The following is a 25001-nucleotide window of genomic DNA, read 5'->3' as shown; positions in this document are numbered from 1 at the left end:
ATCATAATAATAATTCGTCAGGATTAATCTAGCAAGCAACTTAAGGCAACACCCTATATAAGTATAGAATAAATACTTAAAAATATCTAAATCTAATATATTAAAGCCAGAATTCTGCCTTAGAGATGATCTGAGTGTGGTGTCAATTCTTGTTGTATGTATGTACAGCTCATATGGTCTATCTACCTGGTGGAGTTGAAGAGAACCATACGATGGGGGTTGTACGGAGTATTCAGTCGTTAATTCCTTTGTCTGCTCCGTATACAGAGTACTCCGTAGGTGGTACATAGTACATATACTCCTACCTGGAATGCATAGCTTAGTACGACTAGCGCGTCCTGCCAGTATGACAGGCTGACAGCTCGCGTTGGACGATCAACCGAATGAAACCCCACGCGGGCATTAATAATATTTCCCTCACCAATCAGTCCACTGCCTACAGACATGATACGTGGCCAGTGTCAACGACGTTGCAGAAAACTCGAATTAATCCTGGTTAAGCATGACCTTCCCCGCAACACCGGAAAAAAAGCAATTACTAGCGCAGCAGCTTCTCCACCAAGTCCACACTGTTTCCGACGTATACGAGATATACGAGATTACGGGCTCGTCTGATTCGCTGGAACCTCTCGGAATGTGTCTCACCTTAATGCAACTATTCCAGGATTATACATTTTATACAGTTAACTAAGGTTGTGCAGATCGGCGTCTGGTTGACACGAAGTGCTATATATAAAACAGGGTCACGTCATATTATATCCAAGTTCTTGGGACCCCTTCCATTGTTAATATTTGCAAAGGAGTGGCCAGTGTAGAGAACCAACCTCACGTGGGAGACAGAACTGCTCAATCGAGTTTTTAACTATACCACCGCCATGGACAGCAGTGATTTTGGTTTCTTTGCTGGATTGCTCCCGCTGTTGGTACAGGCCACAACTTCGATATATGTAGACACCCAAAGATTCAAGTCCTCTACTGACATGCCTGCAGCTCGTCTTTGGCGGCACAATTGGGAAATTGCTCTACAATCTCTACCTGCACCCGTTGCGCTCCTACCCAGGACCCTTCCTGGCCCGCGCCACGCGTCTCTATCACATCTACTGGGACTTGAAGGGGGTGTCTCACCTCAAAATCAAAGAGCTGCATGATCAGTATGGCGAGGTGGTGCGCATTGCGCCGAACGAGCTGTCGTATAATACCAGTCAGGCATGGAGGGATATATACGGTTGGTCTTTCACACACACTCTCCTCAACTCTGTAACTATGTTCAAGCTCATCTAACCCCTCTAGGCCACAAAAACAGTACAAAGACAAAAGAGTTTGAGAAGGACATGACGTTCTTCACCAAGTCACTCAACGGCGCCACCAACATTGTAAGAAGGAGCTTTCTCATAGACAGGTGCAGAGCTAATTCCCTTTTTGATAGCTCATAGCCAACCAGGACGATCATCGTCGGATGCGCCGTCTTCTGTCGCACGCCTTTTCTGAGAAAGCGCTAAGAGGCCAGGAAGCCCTGCTGACGCGATATGTGGATCTCATGATCGCTCAGCTCCGCAAGCGTGCTGCTGCGACTACTGGCCCAAACGGCGGCGACGACGATGGCGTTGTCGACCTGGTCAGTTGGTACAACTTTGCGACGTTCGACATCATCGGCGACCTGGCGTTCGGGGAACCGTTCGGCTGCCTGAGAGATGGTATCTGGCATCGGTGGATCAGAAACATCTTCTCGTCACTCAAGGCCGCCAACTATGTCCGCGCTGCCCGCCGGTTCCCGTCGCCGCTGAAGGAGATGCTTTTCATGTTTCTGCCTAGAAGCTTGATGGAGAGCAGAGAGTACCAGTTCCGATTCGCCCGTGAGCGAGCGAGAACGAGAATGGCGCAGGGATCGGGGCGTGAAGACTTTAGTAAGTACTTACTCGTGCTGATCATGTTGTAACAGTTATGAGCTAATGATTCCAGTGTCTTATATCCTCCGAGCAAATGACGAAAAAGGGATGACCCCAGACGAGATCGAAGCCGCATCCTCGATCCTGATCATCGCCGGGAGCGAAACAACAGCTACCCTGCTATCAGGAGCGACCTACCTCCTATTGAAGAACCCGAAGGCACTGGAAACCCTTAAGCGCGAGATCCGCTCCTCGTTCCGGACCGAGAAGGACATCAACTTTCAGAGCGTCGCGCAGCTGCCGTATCTGCACGCAGTCCTGGAGGAGTCGCTACGCCTGTACCCGCCGGTACCGAGCACGTTCCCTCGAACGACGCCGGCGCCGGGAGAGATCGTCTGCGGGAGATTCGTACCCGAGAAGACGTCCGTCGGGGTCCACCAATGGGCGACGTATCGCTCGGAGCGCAACTTCCGGGACGCCAACTCGTTCATCCCGGAGAGATGGCTGGATAATGATGCACGGTTCGCGGATGACGACAAGAAAGCGTTTCAGCCGTTTTCGTACGGGCCACGGAATTGTCTGGGGAAGAAGTGAGTCAGCCCTTCAAACACTCAAAAGAAATTAAAAAGAGTTGATGTGCTGATCAGAAGTGTCTATATACAGCCTTGCCTACGCGGAAATGCGACTGATCCTGTCTCGTTTTCTGTGGAACTTTGACTTGGAGTTGCAGCAGGACAGCACCGACTGGATTGCGAAGCAGAAGACGTACATGCTGTGGCAGAAGGGGCCACTCAATGTGAGAGTTCTTCCTGTCAAGAGAGTTGAGAATTGATGATATTGCATGGTTATGATATTTGGAATAATGATTGTCGCTCTGTCGATATTATCTATGTCTTTATCTATGTCAGCATATTTCTTATTACTTTCAGACTGTGAGGGAAAACATCATCACCAGCACTACGTCTTTTACTATATTCCCTGACATGATGTATATACCCTGTTATCGGCCAGCCATAGTTTTTGCTACGGTACTTGCTATAATTTCGAGCATATTTCTTGTGCAGTCACCACTATAAAAATGGTCAATAATTGCAGACTGCATGTAAGACGAAACCCTAACCCTAAAGTGAAAATCCAACAATGCTCAGTTACTGCTGTACTCCATTCTCATATAGTACTGGCAATCCCTTAGACCATCCAGATCATTACTGTTAATTCAGCACGACATCCTCTCTCCACATCCTATACCTCCATCCTATACTGAATACGAGCTGCTACTTCAAAAACGCCTCAACAGCAGCATAATTGCTCCCCGGCCCCACAAACGTCCTCTCCAGCCGAAACCCAGCGTCATCGAGGAGTTTGCGCCACTGCTTCTCGGTCCGCTCGGTGCCCGCCAGGGCCATCACCGCCAGATCCAGCCACACGGCCTCGGCGTCGGCGCCTTGCTCGGGGAGGACATCTTCCGCGATGACGACGCGCTGCGTGGTCTTGTCGGTGATGGCCGCGGCGACGTTTTTGAGGATTTGCACGCAGACGGCGTCGGGCCAGTCGTGGAGGACGCGGCGGAGGTAGTAGATCGCGGCGCCTGGGGAGCATCAGAGAGTACATATGAATATGCAGGTAAGTACAGACACTACGCACCCTTGACCGGCTGAGGCGTAAAGAAGTTGTAAGCTTCCCTCTCAATGCCTGCAAGCTCCTCTCCGCTAATCACGTCCACCACTTCCTGCCTGTCCTGGAGGATGAAGCGGCCCTTGACGGCGTCGCCGCACAGTTCCTTGATTCGACAAAGAGCGTGGCCCTTCCCACCCCCGATGTCGACCACCAGGGGGGTATCGTCCGTGGAGTCAATCCGGCTCAGAACCTCATGGAAAGGGTAGAGGGCGATAGCCCACGAACCGGCGCTGGACTGGGCCCGCATGGCATCGTTGAACGTCTGCAGACGGTCCGGGAACTGGGCGATGAACTGCCACATGGTCTTGCCTCCCGTGCGGTTGGCGAAGGTGTAAGGGTTGTTTGTGTCCTGGGTCGGACTGACCCAGCCGTTGAGCTTGAAGAATTCGCTGAACTGCAGCTGTGCGGGGAGGTACTCGTCTGCCATGAGCTTGAAGAGGCTCTGAACTTTGGGATCGAGGTAGATGAGCGAGTCTGGCGTCTGGGCGTATTCTTCCTCGCCTACTTCTTTGAATGGGCCCCAGATGGTGGCCATTCGCATGAGGCGGACTTTTGTATGTACAGTACATGATTAGCCCTGCGGACGATCAGATTGACACAAACTGGACTCACTGATCAATTCCTTTTCTGCGTTCAACTCCGTGGCCAGCGTCTCCGCCGTCTTGCTCGTGCCGTCCTGCGGCAGGGCATGGAAGACGCCCATCTCGAAGAGGGCTCGCACAGCGCCAGTGTGAGCTGCCTAAGAAGGCAAGCATCCATCAGCATCATTGATCTCTCTTATCATATCACCTGTAGATAGATTGACAGCTCACATTCTCAAAGTGGCAGTACACCGTGTCCACGGGGCCCTTGATGGCGTGCAGCAGCTTATGGGTTTCCTGCACAACAGCGGTGTGGTTTCGGCTCTGCTCGCCTTGCTCCTCGACTGTCAAGGTCTTCTTGCCAGCGTTCGCTGCAGAGGCCGTTGTGTACTGCGCGACCAGGGAGCTTACGCGGGCCAGTTGCTCCTTGATGGCTGCGTTCTGCTGGGCAACCGCCTGGGCCATTGTTATGAGCAATTACATGTACTGTGAAGTGCAGAGTACAAAAAAAATTGACAATTGGGAAATAATCAGAGATGGGGTGGGCGAAATGGGGTTCTTATCCCGCCAGATTATACTATAACTATTTTTCCTTTTAGACGGCGGTACGATGAGTGGAGGGACGAGGTGTGCACCTTGCCCAAGCCTCTGCTAATTGCCATAGGAACTAGTAAGCTGGTAGATAGGTAGGACAATCAACGCACTCTGATCTCCAGAGTTAGTTAATTGTTATCGATCAGATCCTTCTACGACATAGTACTTGACAGAGCACTGATTTAGCAATCTTTAATCTTCGCCTTACACACACTCTTTCTTTTTGCCTTTTTCCATAAGCGACAGGCTTCAAAAAGGAGGGGGAGGAGGGGAAGAGAGAGTTTGACAGCTGGAGGTGTTCCACTGGACAACTCGCTTTCTTCACTACTACTAGTAAACTAGGTGATGTATGCAGTAGTCATATGCACATGGCATACCTACCTACTAGGGCTATAACTATGGCTAGGTATAAAGGTGTGGAAGCTGGCATCCACACAAGCCCTTTCACTGGAGAATGCAAGCAGATTGACGGGATTAGAGGCTGCAGCCATCATGATCCCTGATCGTTCTGCTGCGGGTGACATGGTATTGCATTAGTTAGTGCCTTGGCGGATAAAGGCATTTATTACTGGTTCAGGTGTAACGCCATAATGATTACTAGGATGTGTTATGCTGCACCTGTCTCGAAATCAACATGTCTTACTGCAGGAAGACTCGAAAACGCCACCATTGAATACCATTTTACTACGGAGTATAGCCTCTAAATCTTTACATCATCTTCGTTTACTCTTTCTTAAGCTGTCCTGCCCCTGGTCTGCCTCCTCTTTCACTATAGTGACTTCTTGTCAACAATTCGACGGCTTTGCCTAGCTCCCTTGTTAATGAGAGTTCCCTTCTATAGATGCCGAGCTTAGAATCTGAGAAGTCGAAGAAGCAACGTCACATTGTTGACTTCTTGCGTCTCCTCCATGATGAGTTTCTGCTCATCAGCGGTCGCGGCCTCGGACTCTGTGAGATCACCGCGAATGGCGTTCCGGATCAATTCGTCATTCTGCTGTATCGCGCCCTTGATGTCCACGTTCGCCTCGTTGTTCAGAATGCGGTATTCCATTCTGACATCGTCCGTAGGCACCAGCCCGGCCTTCTTCCGTAGTCGCTGGACGCGGTTGATCAATTCACGAGCAAGACCCTGATCCATCAATTCAGGGTAAAGAGTCGAATCTAGCAAGACAATGGTCTCATTGTCGGAACTAGCTTCCCACTTCTCGCCCGCGGTGCCTTTGACGTCCCCCAAGGCTCGGTTGACGGTGAGATCGCTCTCACCGAGCTCGATTCCATCAATAGTGATGGTCTTCTCCTGCAAGAACCGTCGGAGTTGGTCATTTGTAAGGCTGGGCAGTGCCTTCCGGACTTTCTGCACATCCTTCTTGAGCTTCTTTCCAAGCGTCGGCCAATCCACCGCTGCTTGGAGACGGACATTGTACTTGTCCTCGTCAGAGGTGAAGATAATATTCCGCACATTCAGCTCTTCACGGACGTAGCTCTCCAGCGACTGGACATCTTCAAGGTAGGAAGCATCGGCAATCACCACAAGGGTACGTAGTGGCGTCTTGAGTCCAATACCGCACTTATCTCTGGCAGCGCGCCCTAAGTCAATCACTTTCTGCATTCTTGCAACCCTCCTCTCAACATTCTCGTCAAAGAGCTCTCTCTTAACTTCAGGGAATGAGAGGAAATGCACACTTCGTGTATCCTTGAACTGACTGAGGAATGTTTCTGGGAGGTACGGGACCAGCTGCCGATAGATGTGATCGGTGAGGAATGGTATGAAAGGAGCAAGGGCGCGAACAAGGGTAAAGAGAACTTCGAAGAGAGTGTTCAAGGCACACAGGGGATAGGCTTGGGGCCCAGGCCTGCAATACCCTTGAGCCGTTTTCGGTTAAAGCGGATGTACCAGTTCGTCAGGTTGTCGATCAAGCGTAACAGACGTGGAACCACAGTATACAAGCGATATGCTTTACGATCATCATTAGCTGCGACATAACATAACCACGGCGGATATCTATAACTTACCGGCCATCTCCTGCTCCACGAATGCAAGGAGACTCTGACAATCCGCTAAGATCCATCGGTCCATAACATTCCCGTCTTCAGCAATGCGAAGTGTCGGGTCAAAGGTAAAGCTAATGTTTTCGGTTTTCTTCAGCAGAGCAACTTGCTCGCTAAAGAACTTGTAGCTATTCCAAAGAGGCAGAAGGACTTTGGTCACCACTTCCTTCACTTCAGCCTCCTTGAAGCGTAATGGCTCCGCACGGACCACTGGAGAGTTGATCAGGTACAAGCGCAATGCATCCGATCCATAAAGATCCATGATCTTTGATGGATCAGGATAGTTCTTCAGTCGTTTTGACATCTTCTTGCCGTTCTCTGCGAGAATGATGCCGCTCACTATGCAGTTCTTGAACGGCGACACACCAAACAGCTTGGTTCCCAGAACTAAGAGTGTGTAGAACCATCCACGTGTCTGGTCAAGCCCTTCCGAAATGAAATCGGCAGGGAATAATGATCCATGGAAGGAATCAGGGTTCTTGAACGGGAAATGCTGTGATGCGTAAGGCATACTACCGGATTCAAACCTATATTTCAGTTAGCGACAAGTTAGTCGACAAGTTAAATAAAAATAAAAAGCGACTACTTACCAGCAGTCAAACACTTCTTCAACTCTCCTGAGAACTCCTTTGCCCTTCTTCGAAGGAATTGTTATCTTGTCAACTTTGTCTCGGTGAATATCAGTCAAATCGCCCTCGTAGCCACTCAACTCCTTGAGCTCGGCGATGCTGCCAACACACACAACCTCTTCGTAATCATCACTGACCCAAAGAGGAATCGGTGTACCCCAGTACCGGTTCCGGGACACATTCCAGTCCTTAGCGTTTGAAATCCAGTTGGCAAACCGTTTCTCCTTCACAAAGGAAGGAACCCAGTTTGTATCTTCAATGTTCGACAGCATCTGAGGGATGGACTCGGAAACCTTAACGAACCAAGCCGACACGGCCTTTCGGATCAGTGGGGTATCAGATCGCCAGCAGAATCCTACCGAGTGGGTAATCTGACTGTCCACAATGAGACGTCCGGATGCCTTCAGATGTTTCAAAATGGGCTTCTCGGCATCTTTAACATGCAAGCCCGCAAAATCAGGGACTTCGGAAGTAAAGCAGCCCTTCTCATCTACAGGGTTGGGCGGTAGCCGTGTCTGGCTGATCATGCCAGCTTCAGTTGTAGCATCAAAGTCCTCTTGACCAAATGCAGGAGCATTGTGCACGAGGCCCACACCGTCATCTGCGGTAACATATGTGGCATTGATGACACGGAAACAATCCTGGAACTTATCGGCGAAGTAGTCGAAAATCGGTTGATACTTCCAGCCCTCCATGTCTTTACCACGGAACCGGTCAAGGATTTTGAACTTCGCTTTCTTCGGGTCCTTGTACAGCACCGACAACCCAGATTCCAGGAGGATAAAGTTCTGGTTAGAATTCTCGTCCCTGATTTTGATGTACTCGAAATCAGGATGCGCAGAAATCGCAATGTTTGAGGGAAGAGTCCAAGGAGTTGTTGTCCAGATGAGAAGGCTTGCATCAGCATCCGGAGGGTCGACGATGGGGAAGGAAACCACAATGGCAGGGTCCTGAGCATCCTTGTAGTTCTGCGCCGCTTCAAAATTGCTCAGCGGGGTGCAGAGTGCTGTTGAATATGGCATGATCTGGTAGGAGCGATACACTTGACCCCGGTCATACAGCTGCTTGAACACCCACCAGACAGACTCCATGAAACTGGGGTCCATTGTCTGGGATGAATTAGCGACAGCTCCAAATTAGAGTCTGAGCTGGCCGGAACTGACCTTGTAGTCATTGTCAAAGTCGATCCATCGACCTAATCGCTCTATTGTTTGGCGCCACTCGGAGGCGTATTTCATGACAATCGCTCGGCATTCTTCATTGTATTTTTCAATGCCCATCTGCATCACAGCATCCCGTCCCGAGATACCATGCTTCTTGTCGATCTCATATTCGATCGGGAGACCGTGGGTGTCCCATCCAAACCGCCGAATGACATGTCGGCCTTTCATCGACCAGTAGCGAGGGATAATGTCTTTAACAGTCGAGGCCAGTAAATGGCCATAATGCGGCAGTCCTGGAAAATGGTGAGAATGCAGGAAACACTCTTCTCGAGTCCGTTACATACCAGTCGCTGTGAAGCAGAAGAGTTAGCACTATTTCAGCACGACAGGGGCCGGAAGCATACCAAAAGGAGGTCCATCGTAGAAGGTAAATTTTGGACAGCTCTCGGTCAGCCGCAGCTGTGTCTGGAAAGCCTCGATCTCCCTCCAGTAGCGGAGAGTCTCCTCCTCGGTCTGAGGAAAGTTCAAACTCATGGTTGCAACGGCGACGCTCTCCTGCCACGAGAGATGTCTTGCAATGGGGGAATTGGGCTTTTTTATGTCCTGGATGTGAGTCACCGGTGTCGGTCAAGAACGAGGGGCAAAAGCCGCGGGGCTGCGGCTGATTCAGCGGGCTCAGCTAACCTGTTTGGGTGATAAATCAGGGCTGCGGCGGAGCTCACGGGGAAGCATTTGTGCGGTCATATGATTACGGTCATGTGATAGGTTCATGTGGCTGAGCCAATGAGGCTGGTGTCTCTCTCTCGCTTACCGGCGGAGTCACGGGATCTTCCCCCGCATCGGGGCGGCCTGAGGCGCCGATCTTAGAGTTGGCGCTAACCGTTCGCGGTCGAGCAGATCCATCCCGTCGGAATTCATAGTCATCGCAACGCGCATCCCACACTGGGCATTCAACAGTTGTTATCGTCGCCTCGATTCGTCGTCTGGACGGCCAGAAAACACATCGTCTTGTCCAATTGTGATTTTGTTGAACGGCTATGGCCGCCCGTCGGTCGATCTGTCTACGGCGGCGTCGGGAACGTCATAGATGATTATTTGTCGCCCCTCGCCTAATAGTGAACAGGTGAAATAGGCAAAGACAAGATTTCAAGACACTGGAACCAAAATGTCTTCCAGGAGCACCAGCTCTGACAGCTGTGCTCCAGAGTCCTCAGAATCATCTCGTATCCACACCAGCCAGAGAAGCAATGGGCCGGAAAAGAAAACGAAGGAGAAGCAAGGCTTCACAGCAACTCTGAAAGCGCTATGGGCCAAGACAGAGTTGGATAAACAAACCGTATTGATGATGATCAAGTCAGATTCCCGATCCTTTCTCCTCTGTCTGGACTAACAACTGCTGATAGGGGTGCCATTCCGCCCACAATCTCGGTAGCAATGTACGAGTTTCTTTCCGAAGTATACAAATGTAGGTAATTGCTGACTCTTTACAAGCTACCAATCGACGCCAGTGGCCAATACCTTCACTACCCTGGGCTATTTTGTGGGTATCATTTCCATCTTTGGCTTTGCCATCATGCCACGATCGAAATTTATCCAAACCTTGATTTTTGATATCTTGACCATTTGTATCGCTTCAGCTTTTGCGCTTTTGATGATCTTTTGCGCGACCCAGGCGAGGAAGCATACCGCATCCGCGATACCATCTACGACGGCCCCTTATAATTCTTCCGCTGCTGCCGTTGCCGGCGTCTGGCATTTTTCCAGATCTACATGATTAACACCGTGAGAGCGAAATATCCTCAATTCAACCTCCCAGTCATTATGTATTCCATGGTGGCCAATGTTTCGACGACATATGCTCCTCAATTCGGGACCATGTCGGTAGGCATCACATTTTTGAGACACCTCATGGGGGCATTCTTCACTGGTTTGGCGATCTCGACAGGCGTATCCTTCTTGATCTTTCCTGTCACGTCCAGGCAGGTAGTTTTTAGGCAGATGACGGCATACATCGGGGCCCTGCGCGGTGCGCTGAAGGCCCACGGGGCATATTTTGAATCCATGGAGCGGAAGGATATGTTTGGGCGGGTCGAAACCTACGATATGAAGACAGAGAAGAGAGGGAAGCATGGAAAGAAGATCTACAGCCCCGAAGCGGAAGCTATCAAGACCGCAGTGAGCAAAATCGGTGACCTTCATGGGAGGCTTCATGGAGAACTTCCCTTTGCCAAGCGTGAAATCGCTCTAGGGAACCTGGGCCCTGAGGATCTGAGTGAGTTGTTTGGACAGTTACGACGAACAATGGTCCCTATTGTCGGGCTCGGTTCTGTTGTTGATATCTTCGAACGGTTGTCAGAGTATAATAAGTGGAACAAGCCGCTCGAAGATGGACACGATCTGGATATCCATTCGGACGCCACGCGACAGCGAATCGTCCATGAGTGGAATGACATCATGAGGGCGGTCCACGAACCGTTCGCGCATATAATTCAAGTCATGGATGAAGGATTACAACACGTCACATACCGACTAAGACTGGCCAAACCACCAAAGAAGAAGGCTTCTCCTCAGCCGACCACAGCTGAGGATGCCAAGGATGTGGAGGCTACGGCTGCTGCCACCGCACCGGGAGATGATGGCTTTGCAGAGTATCTAGAAATGAAGAGCGATGAGTTCTACAGAGGAAAACTCGTTGCGTTACGGGTCTGGTGCCAAGAGAAAGGGATTAAGGTACCCCCCGACTTCTTTGAGCACCCAGAAAATGTTTCAATCTCGATTCCCGAGGATATCAACTTGGGTCTCACCCGGGAACGAAACGAGCGACAGCTGTATCTTTTACTCTACGTACGTCCATTCCCCCCGAAGGAATTGAGGCTCCGGTGCTAATACTCAGCCTATCTTCAGATGGAGCATTTGCTCTACTCTGCAAGTCGCGCCATTCTGGATTTTGTTCGGTTTGCCGACGCCAAGGCGGCGAGCGGAAAGGTGTCGAGAACGAGACTCATCATTCCGGGCAATAAACGCTTGAAGAAATGGGTTCTGAGCGCCTTCAAAGTCCAGGACGGTCATGACGACGATGACATTGGAGATATCCACAGCCAGAGCGTCGTTCTGTACCTTGGTGAGGCCTACAAAACCAGGAAAGATCCTGAGCATCTGCCTCCTGAGAACACAATGCAGAAGATAGGCGACTGGATCCGTCTTATTCCGCGTCTTCTGCGCTCATCCGAGTCCGCCTTTGGCTTTCGAGTTGCGTGCGCCACCATGTCCGTTGCCATCATTGATTTGCTTCACGACACGCAGCCGTTCTTCGTCCGACAGCGACTTCTCTGGGCAATGATAATGGTGGCTATCAGCATGTCACCTACGGCCGGGCAAAGCATAGCCAGTTTTGTGCTTCGAGTACTCGGGACCGTTATCGCCATAGTAGGCACATTCCTAATCTGGTATATCCCCGATGGGAAAACGCCCGGGGTGATCGTCTTTCTGTTTCTGTATGTGGCTATTGCTTATTACATTCCAATCAAAAAACCACGCTATACGATGATGGGCATGATTAATATCGTCACCGTGACAATGATCGTCGGGTACGAGCTGGAGGTTCGCAAGGTGGGCGAGAAGGTCGCGACGTCGAACGGACAGGACTACTATCCAATATACCTGCTGGCGCCCTACCGACTAGCGATTGTGGCCGGTGGACTTGCGGTGGCCTTCATCTGGACAGTGTTCCCATTTCCGATCTCGGAACACTCCGTGCTCCGGAAGAGCCTTGGAGCGTCACTGTATCTGTTGGCCAACTACTATTCAATCATCCATGAGACCGTCACTGCACGTGCTCGCGGGGATGAGGGAGACATGACGTTGAAGACGTCGGCCGGACGGCGACTGGAAAAGGCGCGCCATCGCGTGTACGCCAAGCAGATCCTGATGTTGAGCAGTCTCCGGACATATTCTGATTTCCTAAAGTGGGAAGTCCCGATTGGGGGGCGCTTCCCCAAGCGGCAGTACGACACCATCATCGCATGTGTGCGAAAGTAAGTCAGTCCATCTCATTCTCGTTTCATCATGCTTATTATTTTCTCCTCCAGCATTGTCAATTATGTCACGCTGGTGGAATACGCGTCCAAAACGTTTGCGCAGATGAGCGACCGCGCACACGAATCCGAGTCAGCCTGGTATCAAGACTTCAAAAGCCTGATGGTCACGGCCAATCTTACGACGCACGAGATCACCTCCCTTCTGTCGCTGCTGTCAGCCAGCATCATGAACCAGCAGCCGCTGCCGCCGTATCTGAAGACACCACGGCCGTACGCGTTCTCTGAAAAGCTGAAGGAGCTCGACAAGGACATCCTCAGCATCAGCCACAGCGCTGAACCGGGCTATGCGGCGTTTTCCGTGCTGCAGGTGTCGACGCGCTGCATCATAGGCGATCTGGAGAAGTTGATTGCGTAAGTCTGAACCCTGGTTTGTATAAGGGTAGTTAGTAGTTACTTTACTAAGGGTTGCCTGTCCAGCAACGTCCGGTCGCTTGTCGGAGAACTGGATTTCTCCTTCCACGCCGTGAGTACGGCCGATTCGAAGAGCGATCCGAGCATGCCGCCGTCAACGACGACCACGAGTCGGGAAAAAATTGACTAGGAGCGTTTCATTCAATGTGTTGTTTTATTTCACATCTATCCAGCCCATATACCCGATCGGATCTATTACACATATACGTTGAAATATTCCCAACATTCTCAACCCTGAGGGGAATGTATATATAATATATCGATTTGATATTTCCCAGGGTTCTCCGTAGGATTATCCTGTACAGTACATACATGCCGTTTACGAGATACGATAAGGACAGCTTGTATATCTAGAAATGAATGTGGTGTAATCTAAGATTCTTGACACAAGGTGCTGACTGACTTCACGCTTCTTCTCCCTGTCGGTCCTCGTCCGACTTTTTCGACTCTTCCTTGCGCTGCTCAGTGGAACTGTCCGCATTCGCAGCAGATGCTGCGATCTTCTTTTCCAGATGCCTCTCGAGCCAGTTTCTGTGGCCGTTGGAAATCTTGAGACTGCGATCCACCTTTCCGGAGAGGTTCGCAATCTCCATTTCCAGATTTATTTCCACCTTTGAAGAAGAAGACGCAGCAGCGTCATCTTCTCCATCCTTCCTACCGCCTCCGACCTCTCTCCACAACGCTTCCAGCTCTTCTCTCCATCCCAAGGCATCTGCCAACTGACGAACGCCATCGTCGCAATCCCCGAGAATACACACATCGTCTGGCCTCCCGCCAATGCTGCCCACCTTCTCCCGATTCACGAGCACGCGCGGGACGCCCTCCCGGACGAGACCGGGCAAGCCGGCAACGGGGTGAACCACCAGGCTGGTGCCCATGATAATCACCAGGTCGGCTTGAGCCATCGCCTGGGGAGCACGGGCCTCGAAACTGGCCGGGAGAGGCTCGCCGAAGAGCACAACATCGGGCTTCACGATGCCGTTGCACTGAGGATCCTGACAGCGGGGCACACCGCCGCTCTGGACGATCTTCTGCATCAAATCGTCCGGAAAGCGCGATTTGCAATCGATGCAGCGCTGACTGTCCAAGCTGCCGTGGGCAGCGAGGATTTTGTCCTCCGGCACGCCCGCCCTGCGCTCGAGGTCGTCGACATTCTGCGTGACGAGCATATGGAGCAGGCGTTTCCGCGCGAGCAGCGCGATGAACGCGTGCGCGACCGTGGGCCTGTACTTGCCCGGATACAGCGCGCGCGTCACGGCATAGAACGGCTCCGGGGTGTGGCGGAAATACGAGATGTGCAGGGGGGCCTCGGGGTAGGGCAGATGGAACTTCTCCAGCTGAGCATATAGGCCCGTGTCTGGGCTCCGGAAATCCGGGATGCCGGCCGAGGCGGAGGTGCCAGCGCCGACGAGGACGACGATCTGGGTGGCTTTGCCGGCGTTGATCAGACGGGCGACGTCGTCGACGGTGGGGGACTTCAAGGAAGACTCGCTCATGTTGTTGACGGTTGATAACAGTATAAAATTGCTGATTTATTATTCTTCAGGGGACGTTTCGAGTTATATGCAGCTGTATGCAGCTGCCTAGCATTATTAGTCTCATTAGCATTGAGCTAGCGGTCACATTCAAAACATTGCATCCTATGCATCCCATTTTTGCAGATGCTGCTATAGCATCTGTGGAGATGCAGCCATCTTCGACAGGGACAGAACCGTCAGGTCACTCAGAGACCCCATAGCCAGTGCCATTAGACAGAGATGTTCATGGGGATACCTTATGGAAGTACTTAACTACCTGGCTGCTAAGATGCAAGTTGGACTCATCTCAAAGCCCAATTGGTCAAAACACTCACCGCCTTCCAAACTCCAGGCAGAAAGAATAATATCTGTCACATGACCAAATATGATTGCAGACCGCCTTCCTAATACGATATGCAAAATCTGATTGGTCGAGTTGTGTTGTAATAATTGTAATTCCAACTGTTAAAATCGGTGTTCAGTTCGTTAGGTGAGTTAAAAATAACAGGTTGCTAAACCTCTCTACTGCAAATTATGGAGTAATTACTCTAGTCGCGAGACTGTTGCAAAGCGATAACACTACTCGGGTGAGCGAAGAGTGGCGATGCTCACCTACTACCTAAAACGAGAAGGGTAGTCGACTGGTAGGTGATTATAATCCCTACCTAGGGAATATTAATACTCCGTAGGGAGGAGTCTACTGTCTAGGGACACCGGAGCAGAGGGATGCAGTGCCAAGCCCAAGCTGCCTTGCATGCAGGTACCGTTGTTACCTGCATAATTAGTCTGGAGAACATTGCATACTCCGTACACACAGGCCTGGAGGCTAAACTTAAACTACTACGCAGTACTCATTGTAGGGGCTGGTCTCAAGACAACTTTCTGTTTCGCGCATGCCAATCTAGCCATGCAGATCAGGTAGTAGTGGTACTCCGTACGGAATAACTTACTTAACCGAACAAAGTCCTTTTTCCTTTTTTTTTGTTCCCTGCAACCGGAACCAGAAATACCCGGTCATTCCTTACTCACGTTTGCAGCCACCGCCACACAGAGGCATGCCACAGACACCCACACCCACACCATGTCGCTCCTCATTTACCTATTCTGTAGACAGGGCGATTATTATTAGCCACAGCTAGGAGGAAAGAAAGGGGATGAGCCTGGGGCATAACCTGCGTACCTATGAAGAGTACTCCGTACACGACGATCAGGTGGGGACGGAGAGGGGCAGAAGAAGCCAGACTGTCCTCTTATCAAATAGCCCCGAGCCCTGGGAAACGTTAAGTTGGGGGAACTGTGGACTTGCTGGAGGAGAGCCGTTGTTGGAGGAGGGGCCGGAGTGGATCGTAACCTAGGTAGAAAAGGTAAAAAAAAAACTCGACGCACCCGTGGCGCACAACTGCCCTGCGCTGCAAACGTCAAGGAGCCAAGCCCAAAATCTGGGAATCCCTGTCATTGGAGAACCTGCGCAAGGCGTGTACCGTACATTATTACCTAATTGACATCTGCCTGGCCCTGCGATTTAGGTCGTGTCCTGTACTAAGCTTTCGCTTTTGTTTCTTTCATCCACCAGCTAGCTATCCTGTTCCCCGACAACCCCATCGCGTCTGATCCGATCCGATCCAATCCGATTGACGACTGAACACCGACAACACAATGCCCAAGAGGGGAGGAAAGAAGAAGAATAATAAGAACAAGGGCAGCGGCGGCGGCGGAGCTGCCGCGAAAGCCGCCGTCCCTGATGTGAAGAACGTCGAGTAAGTCAACACGTGTCGCACATCCCCGCGCAACAGTCTAACGGTTGCCATAGAAGCACAGCGCAGAAGGAAGAAGAGCGCCTCGAAGGTGAAAGCGCTGAGAAAACTGCGGATTCGTCTGCAACGGCGCCTGCTGCGCTTGCTGCCTCGACCGAAACCCCGGTCGCAGGAGACGCAGGCGAAGGTGACTCGAAGAATGACGCTCAGAGTTCCGAGCCTAGCGTCAGTGAGGACAAGAAAGAGGAAGTAGTCGAGCCTGCGCGTGAGAAAGAAGGTGAGCGCAGACAGTTTCCCCCTCTTTATCTCGCCGCCCTTTACCGACGGCTGACTCACTGCAGATACCCCCGCGACAGCTGCCTCTGAGCCGGCTGAGTCGGTTGCCACAACCTCCCCTACAGATGCGATGTCTGCACCAGCCGAAAAGAGCTCATCAGAGAAAGAGACGGAAGACAAGACTGAGGCCACTGAGGACACCAAGGCCACGAGCGAAGAGTCAAAGCCTGTTTCAACACCGTCAGAAACTGTCGTGAAGGATGATACCGCATCGAAGGCTGATGCCGCCGCCGAAGTTCCCACTGCTCAGGACACGCAGAAAACGGACGCAACGCCCTCTACCGTCCCAGAGAGCAACGCCGAAAAGAGCCCCAGCGGTGAGAAAGATGCTTCTCTGGCTGCTCCACACGTCAAGCGTCCCCACCAGACTCCAGTGTTCGTCACGCAGGAAAGCGAGCAGCCTCCAAAGAAGCCCCGCGTCGATGACCATGAAGTCGCCGCAAAGATGATAGGCGACAGTTTCGCGACCGGAAAAGATGCCAGCACATCAGAATTAGATGTCCCCGGCAGGTTCCCAGGAACACCTTCAGTTGCTGACTCTGCTGCCTCCGTAACCGGCAGCGCTGCTGGTGGCCCTACAAGTGATGCTACCGACAGCGCAAAGGCCAAATCGTCTGTCGCGAATGACACTCTCGCAAGCAACACAAACAGCACTGATGTCGCCGACACTGTCAAGGCCAACTCATCTGCCGCCAACGAAACCGTCACGAGTGAGACAGACGATGTTGTCGGTGATGTTGCCGACAGCGCAAAGGCCAAGGAATCCGCCGCGACCGACGCTCTCACCAGCAAAACCGACAACGTCTCTGAGAATGTCACCGACAACGTCAAGGCCAGCCAATCTGTTGCGAATGACAACGTCACAAGCGAGAAAACCGCGGATACCACGAGCGCTCAGAAAGACGACGACAACAAGGGACCTGCTACCACTGCTTCGACGTCAGATAACCAGCCGGCTCCAGCAGCCTCTGACGCAGCCCCAGACGCAGCCCCAGACAAATTGACAACGGAGCAAATAGCAGGCGCAGGCAATGGTGTTGCTACCGCCGGACTGGGCACCCAAGTGCTCAATAAGAGCAACAACGGCGATATTTCATCGACCAAAGCCGCTACCTCTGACTCTCCGCTTGTGGCTACTGGCGTTGACACCAGCAGCAAAGTCGTGGACGCTGGTGCATCGGCCGCAAAGGATTCGGATGCGAACCAGACCTCCGCGACTAACGGCCAGTCCTCGAGCCAGGCGGCCCAGGATTCCACACAGGCTGCACAGCCTGAAGAATCTAAACCAGACAAGCCCGAAGAGGCTGCCCCTGCCAAGAATGACGATGTCAACGGCAAGGCAGACAGTGCGCCAGCAAATACCAGTGAGCCGGAACAGAAGCCACAAGAGACTCCTGACCGATCTCAAAGCACTGCTGCAATTGCTCAGACCAAATCGAAGAGCTCTGGGAAGTCGTCTGAGAAGAAGGGCGGTTTCTTCGCTTGGCTCAAGCGCAAGTTCAGAGGGGAGAAGTCAGAGAAATCAGTGAACGGAACCACCAGCAACTGAAGGATTGCCGTGGTGCGTAGTAAGGTTATTCTTTCCCCCCGTGATTTCCCCTGAACTCTGAGCAGTCTATCTATCCTTGTCTGTTGGATCGAAAGTTTTTGCTTTTGTTTTTGTTGAACTGTGGAAGTAATGAAACCCTAGATGTTAGTCCTGCACGCGAAGAGATTAGTTTTTCCCTATCCGTTAAGCCTGTATATTAATCATTTTTGTGGGCGGATTTCAAATGCTTTTGCCTGGATGAATATGCTTGTGGTTGATTGTCGCTGTACCATAGCGGTGAACAGACACTGAAGATTCGCATGCATTCTTTTGGGCATAGCAATGAAATCAGTCATGCTTCCAAGGTGGTACACTGTCGACAGTTGGCGATCCTGCAACGCCAACTCCACACTCCTTCGTTTGCGGGTTTTGTGCTCGTAAAATTGTACATACGGCAGAATTTAGCGAATCGACGTTCTTGTGTTGGGATAGCTTGTCAATAATAATATGAACTCCATGGAGGAAGGAAGGCCCGCGGTTTCTGGTCATAGAGAAGGAGAGAAAGAAGAACAAGTGGGATCCCAGGGGAAGCGCTGCAAGAGCAGATCTAGTGACTCGCATAGTGTTTGCTACACCTGCCTCCTTCGGCAATCCATCATTCTCGAGCTGAGACATTCAGTGTAGCACTGTTTAGTCCATTGGGCTGCCATGCGGTCGCTCTGCACACCGCCATTCGTCCCTTCGAGCGGACGGTGGATGGAGCTTCATCTACTGCGTAATTGATTTCGAGTCCAGTGTTCTCAGGTGGACCATCGCCAGCACAATGCCGTCATCCTCCCCGCAGAGACAACGCTGGCCCAGGCAGTCTCGGCGCTAATGGCCCCGATAGCGGCGACTTGAGGCGCGAGACCCGCCAAACCCAGAGCCAAGCTTTTCCTAAGCTTTTGCTTGCTGTATGATCCCATTGATCCCCCTGCATAGAGATATACCGATGGCTGACGGCGTTGAGGGGCGCACGAGATAAGGCATCAAGACGGCAACGATCAACGGGCCTCACCAATACCGATTGGGGAATAGAAAGGGTCCTATCACTGGGCATTCGAGAGGGGCATCTCCCACGGTTGAATCAGCGGCGGTGGCTCTGCGGATCCTAGGCAATCCCCATCGGCAAATTGAGACCCAAGGTATCATCCATCGCACACCGCTTGGACTCAGGCTGTGTGGCTGCGCAGTGCTCGAGTGGCTCAGCCGGAGCGGGGAGAGCAATTATCGTCCCTGGGCCTTTATCAATCATCAGCAGAACGATGAAACTGTAATTTCAGACGGAGGAGGGACGATCAACTCGCCTGCCAGTTGCTGGCGAGAACGCGATTGCTAGTCTTGCAGGCGGCTTGAGCTGTTGGCTAGGCTCCTTGTCGACAGTCGGTGGTTGGCTGGCTCAACGAGGCATTTTTATTATACTGTTGTGTCGCTTTGGCCCGACTGCCAACCCCGCGCGACAGGCCATTCCTGGACAGGCCCCTGAGGTCTCGTAGCCCTTCACCTGTAAGAGACGGAGGATAGATGTTCTCAAACACAATCTCTGGCGCAGTTGGCAACCTGATTTGGACAGGCAGGCAGCCACAGTGGTGGACGCAACACCGCGATGCTGGTCGAGCTGAGTCGTTGAGCTCTGGAGCTGGCGGCGGTTGGATCGCCACGTTCCAAACACGAAACATCCGGCGATGGCCCGCGAGCCTACTGCAAGGCCGGCGAGCCATCTCATCCTGACATGCACCCATGCGTCGCAGCGCCTTTCCAGACCATTGCAGCCGCCGTCCCTGCTGGCGTATTCGCGGCCGATGTTCCTGGTCCTCTGACGTTGACCCAGATCTCCACTGCGTTGGCTTTCCCCCACTCCAACTCAGAGCTGCAGCAGTTATTGTTCAGAAAGCCCCTATTTCCTATTTGGCGTTGCAAGCTGTCCAGAGACTGAAAAGTCCAATGCGACCATAAAAGAGTGCCCCTCACCCAGCGGGTGCTGTTTTTCGCTTCCCCGTTTTAGACGCCTTCTCACCACTCACTCTCGTCCTCAATTGACTCCGCAGCCGGGCCTTTCTCCTCCATACCTCGTATATCCTTTGCAGCTTTCGCGACGACATCATGGTGCACTTGGCTGCCGTCAGCAAGGACGCCGAAGTCCCCGCTTCCCCTACTGTAACTACGCTGCCCCGCGTCGAGACGTTGGACCTGAACCCGCCAGGCGAAGATGACTTCTCCTCGAGCGTCTATGGGTCTCGCTACGCGGCGGAGGAGCTGCCCTCGCACGAGATGCCTGAGAAGGAGATGCCTCGTGAGATTGCCTATCGCATGATCAAGGATGATCTCAGCCTCGATGGCAACCCAATGCTCAAGTAACCTTCCTCCCCGTTCCACTGGTCACTTCGTGCCAGGCCTGCAGCGAGATTGTATGGCTTTTTCTGCAAATCGAAGCTAACTGGTGTAACTCCAGCCTGGCAAGCTTCGTTACGACCTACATGGTAAGTCACAAAGCCCATTTCTATGTTCAGTGGAAACCTGGTCATGCCAAATTGGGCAATCACGTGGCAGCACTGATAACAGATGATCGCAGGAAGAGGAAGCCGAGAAGCTCATGACGGAGGCGTTCAGCAAGAACTTCATCGACTATGAAGAGTACCCGCAGTCCGCAGATATCCAGAACCGCTGCGTTAACATGATTGCAAGACTATTCAACGCCCCAACTGGCGACGACAGCAAGGAGCATGCCATGGGCACGTCGACCATTGGCTCCTCGGAAGCCATTATGCTGGCAACTCTCGCGATGAAGAAGCGCTGGCAGAACAAGCGCAAGGCGGAAGGCAAGGACTACTCGCGTCCCAACATTGTCATGAACAGTGCCGTCCAGGTTTGCTGGGAGAAGGCGGCCCGCTACTTTGACGTGGAGGAGAAGTATGTCTACTGCACCGACGAGCGCTATGTCATCGACCCCGAGGAGGCTGTCTCCCTGGTGGACGAGAACACCATCGGCATCTGTGCCATCCTGGGCACCACGTATACTGGAGAATATGAAGATGTCAAGGCCATCAATGATCTGCTGATCGAGAAGGGCCTCGACGTCCCGATTCACGTCGATGCCGCCAGCGGTGGCTTCGTTGCTCCTTTCGTCAACCCCAACCTTGAATGGGACTTTAGACTGGAGAAGGTTGTTTCGATCAACGTTTCCGGCCATAAGTACGGACTGGTAAGACTGCTCGAATCCTACGTAGATGATAAGGGAAGGATTTGCGGATATTGATGGCCAATTAGGTTTACCCTGGTGTTGGCTGGGTGATCTGGCGTTCGCCCGAGTACCTCCCCCAGGAACTGGTTTTCAACATCAACTATCTCGGTGCCGAGCAGGCGAGTTTCACCCTCAACTTCTCCAAGGGTGCATCTCAGGTCATCGGCCAGTACTACCAGCTGATCCGTCTGGGCAAGCGTGGCTACCGCTCCATCATGCTGAACCTGACCAGAAACGCGGATTACCTGGCGGCTCAGCTCAAGGCCCTGGGCTTCATCATCATGAGCAAAGGCCGTGGTCACGGCTTGCCGCTGGTCGCCTTCCGTCTGAAGCCTGACCCAGACCGTTTCTACGACGAATTCGCGATTGCTCACCAGCTTCGTGAACGGGGATGGGTGGTTCCGGCCTACACGATGGCTCCCCACAGTGAAAAGCTCAAGCTCATGCGGGTTGTTGTCCGCGAAGACTTGAGCAAGCATCGTGTTGACAGCCTGGTCAACGACATCAAACTAGCTCTGCAGACGCTCGACGCCATGGACAAGGCGATGATGGAACGATACCAGGCGTACGTACCCTCTCCTCAGACCTCTTGGCTGTATAATATCTAGGACAGTTTGATGCTAACAATAGGAATGAAACAGGCACGTTCGTAACCACGTGGTCAAATCGGGCAGAGGGAAACACAACCACCCGCACTACAAGAAGGACAAGCATTCGCTGCAGGGACGACACGGCAAGACTCATGCTGTTTGCTGAATGCAGCCATGTCGATGGCCTACAGCGTGTCCGCCAAAAAAAATTACGGTTTTTGATGACGTCGTGCAGGGCACTTTGATTATGAATCCCATGACAGATGACCGATGACAGATGATAAATGACCCAATGTGCTATGCTTGCTGTACGTATATGTGGACTGTACCTACAGGGCTCGTTGATCTTGTTGCCCTTAGATCATTAGATGTGAGATGACTGTCATGAACATAAACATGGATGCATGGTAGATATATCGTTGTTGCTGCTCGTGACGTCACGTATACGGAAGTCCTTGCACTGTACGAGCGTATCAATTATCCCAAAGTCAAACAATTAACCCTGTCTAACTCCCATTCCACATCCATTCTTCAATTGCAACTTAACTCCCACTCCACATAACCTGCTGAATCTAGTATATCTCAAGGCGACGGCTACGTAATTGACTGAAAAATGCAGCATCTATCGATTGACCCCAGAACGGCGCAGGCACCTACTCGAGATCTACCGGCAGGGAGATCCGTGGCTACGAATGTCCCCGATGCGAAGGAGATCAAAGTGCATCCGTCCAAGCCTGGAGGCGAGAATGCGTCGATTTACTTTGTCGGGACAGCGACGACGATCCTGTTAGACTTTCATTCTCTTCTCTTTTCTCTCAATTCCAGTTTCAATGGACGAATGCTATCGTTTCTTACTGGTTTCAAAGAGCTAATTTGTTTCCCTCTGACTTGTAGAGAGTGGGAAGGAATTCGCCTGATGACCGATGTCAGTTTCTAGCTTTCTTATATGGAGATTTTTTTTTTCTATCTGCCTGGCAGAATCGTCGATTTACGTGGCCGATATATATATAGCCCAACTTCCTCCATGCGGGCGATCATGTGCATCTTGGGCCGGGAGTCTCGAGTGTTCGCCGCACGAATCCTGCTGTCGACCTGCACGAGTTGCCCCGAATCGATCTCGTGTTGCTGTCCCACTATCATGCGTAGTTTCGCTTTTCCTTTGTCTTCTTTTAACCCATTGACACCTACCTCCAAGCATGGCTGATATATATCGCTCAGTGATCACTTCGACCAGAAAGTAGAAGCGTCCCTGCGGCGCGATCTCCCCATCATCACCACGCCGCATGCCCGGAGGCACCTCACTTCCAAGGGCCCGCAGGAATCGTTCACGCGCGTGTTCGAGCTTGATACCTTTCAGAAGATGCTGGTTGAGGTGCAGGGAAGTGCCCAGAAGCAACCACGAATGCGAGTCACAGCCATGCCGGCCAAGCATGTGGCCACCAAGCCTCTTCAGAAGCTGAACGAGCTTGTCCAAGCGGTATCAATTGATCCCCCTCCCTTTTCAGAGAAGATAAGTTTGTTGCTCTATTTCTAACCAGATGACTCGCATCCACAGATCCCCCCAACCAACGGATGGATGCTCGAACTCGGGTACGGCGTGGTCGGTCGTCCCTTGCTGGATTTCGAGGTCGGCTACCGGATCTACATCTCTGGCGATACGCTCATGGTCGACGAGCTGAAGGAGATCCCCCAGCGGTTTTCCGGGCAGAACATTGATCTGATGCTGGTGCATCTGGGCGGCACGACGGTGCCGACTCCGTCGCTTCTGCCCCTGGCGGTCATGGTCACCATGGATGCCAAGCAAGGGTTGGAGCTGGTGCAGTTGATCAAGCCGGATCTCACGATCCCCATCCACTATGATGACTATGAGGTCTTTGCCAGTCCGCTGGAGGACTTTAAAAAGGCCGTCGAGCAGGCGGGGCTGGGCGACAAGGTGGTCTATCTGGACCGACGCGATCAATACAAGTTCACCGTGAGGGACGGAGCATAGGATGGGCCTATTCTTTTTTTTTTCCGCCCTTATGATTTTATCTGAATGTCTTCTATTTATTTGTTTCAAGGAATTGGAGCCAAGACAGAGCGAATACGGTGTTCTTTGTTGGTGGGAGCTTGCAGCTAGCTGATCGACTAGCACAGCCACTACTGTCCGACGGTCGCAACCAAGTCAGTCACCAACAACGGCGATACGCTTGCAAGGAACCAGAGGGGGAATAATCGCATTCCTGGAGGCTCTGAAGCGAACCAATTAGGGAGCAATTAACCGTCCTCATGGCAAACAAGGTCCCCTAGACACCAAATTAATCCCTCCGCTGCGTAATGTATGCTCGTACTGTTCTGTTGTTGCACGGATCGCCCGTCCTTGGGGGCCCCCAATAATGATCAGCCCTCCGCAGGCTATCGGATATATTTAGCAAAGGGCATGCTCTGGCACCCTTGCTTAAGTTGCTGCAAGTCTCCTGTACTGGCAGCGTGTCCAGTTCTGTCCTGCCCACTGCATTGCACCCACTCAACCTCCTCGTGCTCGAGTCGTTTCGTCCTGCCCCGCGTCGCTGAAACGAGGGCTCGACGCGCTGGCTGCGACAGGGTGAGGAGCCTGTCGCATCTTCTCTCTGCCCAGTTTCTTTTTCTTCTCTCTCTCTCCTGCGCGACGGCTCTGAGTGGATTCCCCAGGCGCGAGCAGCCTGCTCGATGCAATTCTTCAGGAGGAACCGCTCTCCGGCCTCCATCGGCGGCCACGAGTCGACTGCGGATCCCCATCATCGCTACAACAACAACAACCACCACAGCTTCGCCCGCAACCACGACCGCGACATTGACGTCTTCCACGCACCCGCCTTCGCCAGCGACCCCTTCAGACGCCTCGACAGCCAGCAGCCTGCGCATTCCTCGCTGCACGACGACGACGAGCC

At 52.2% G+C, this 25001-nt stretch overlaps 8 protein-coding genes across 8 annotated transcripts; 5 read left to right on the top strand and 3 right to left on the bottom strand.

Annotated features, from left to right (window-relative positions):
* Positions 1-875: 875 nt before the first annotated feature.
* Positions 876-2480, top strand: T310_5814 (Cytochrome P450; the record flags this gene model as incomplete). The annotated part of the gene is made up of 5 exons (XM_013471318.1): positions 876-923; positions 991-1225; positions 1291-1373; positions 1427-1904; positions 1960-2480. The coding sequence occupies 5 exons, from the start codon at positions 876-878 to the stop codon at positions 2478-2480; spliced, it is 1365 nt and encodes a 454-aa protein (XP_013326772.1).
* A 680-nt stretch (positions 2481-3160) lies between these two features.
* On the bottom strand, positions 3161-4609 carry T310_5813 (o-methyltransferase; the record flags this gene model as incomplete). Its single annotated transcript, XM_013471317.1, has 4 exons — positions 3161-3474; positions 3531-4112; positions 4176-4302; positions 4376-4609. 4 exons carry the CDS (start codon positions 4607-4609, stop codon positions 3161-3163), a joined length of 1257 nt encoding a protein of 418 aa, XP_013326771.1.
* Positions 4610-5588: 979 nt separating this feature from the next.
* On the bottom strand, positions 5589-9113 carry T310_5812 (Isoleucine--tRNA ligase; the record flags this gene model as incomplete). The annotated part of the gene is made up of 7 exons (XM_013471316.1): positions 5589-6394; positions 6568-6711; positions 6752-7314; positions 7378-8525; positions 8580-8872; positions 8924-8929; positions 8984-9113. The coding sequence occupies 7 exons, from the start codon at positions 9111-9113 to the stop codon at positions 5589-5591; spliced, it is 3090 nt and encodes a 1029-aa protein (XP_013326770.1).
* A 631-nt stretch (positions 9114-9744) lies between these two features.
* Positions 9745-13143, top strand: T310_5811 (Uncharacterized protein; the record flags this gene model as incomplete). Its single annotated transcript, XM_013471315.1, has 7 exons — positions 9745-9932; positions 9983-10015; positions 10071-10119; positions 10344-11423; positions 11484-12613; positions 12668-13027; positions 13080-13143. 7 exons carry the CDS (start codon positions 9745-9747, stop codon positions 13141-13143), a joined length of 2904 nt encoding a protein of 967 aa, XP_013326769.1.
* A 348-nt stretch (positions 13144-13491) lies between these two features.
* Positions 13492-14583, bottom strand: T310_5810 (SIR2 family histone deacetylase; the record flags this gene model as incomplete). Its single annotated transcript, XM_013471314.1, has 1 exon — positions 13492-14583. One exon carries the CDS (start codon positions 14581-14583, stop codon positions 13492-13494), a length of 1092 nt encoding a protein of 363 aa, XP_013326768.1.
* Positions 14584-16260: 1677 nt separating this feature from the next.
* On the top strand, positions 16261-18243 carry T310_5809 (uncharacterized protein; the record flags this gene model as incomplete). Its single annotated transcript, XM_013471313.1, has 3 exons — positions 16261-16361; positions 16415-16635; positions 16700-18243. 3 exons carry the CDS (start codon positions 16261-16263, stop codon positions 18241-18243), a joined length of 1866 nt encoding a protein of 621 aa, XP_013326767.1.
* A 2121-nt stretch (positions 18244-20364) lies between these two features.
* T310_5808 (Glutamate decarboxylase) lies at positions 20365-22258 on the top strand (the record flags this gene model as incomplete). The annotated part of the gene is made up of 5 exons (XM_013471312.1): positions 20365-20615; positions 20714-20741; positions 20834-21463; positions 21529-22067; positions 22144-22258. The coding sequence occupies 5 exons, from the start codon at positions 20365-20367 to the stop codon at positions 22256-22258; spliced, it is 1563 nt and encodes a 520-aa protein (XP_013326766.1).
* Positions 22259-23509: 1251 nt separating this feature from the next.
* On the top strand, positions 23510-24082 carry T310_5807 (uncharacterized protein; the record flags this gene model as incomplete). The annotated part of the gene is made up of 2 exons (XM_013471311.1): positions 23510-23569; positions 23648-24082. The coding sequence occupies 2 exons, from the start codon at positions 23510-23512 to the stop codon at positions 24080-24082; spliced, it is 495 nt and encodes a 164-aa protein (XP_013326765.1).
* Positions 24083-25001: the final 919 nt, after the last annotated feature.

Source organism: Rasamsonia emersonii, assembly GCF_000968595.1.
Source record: "Rasamsonia emersonii CBS 393.64 chromosome Unknown ctg1118621760329, whole genome shotgun sequence".
Lineage (NCBI taxonomy): Eukaryota > Fungi > Ascomycota > Eurotiomycetes > Eurotiales > Trichocomaceae > Rasamsonia > Rasamsonia emersonii.
Note: the sequence above shows the minus strand (reverse complement) of the source record. Positions and strands in the feature narration are given on the sequence as shown.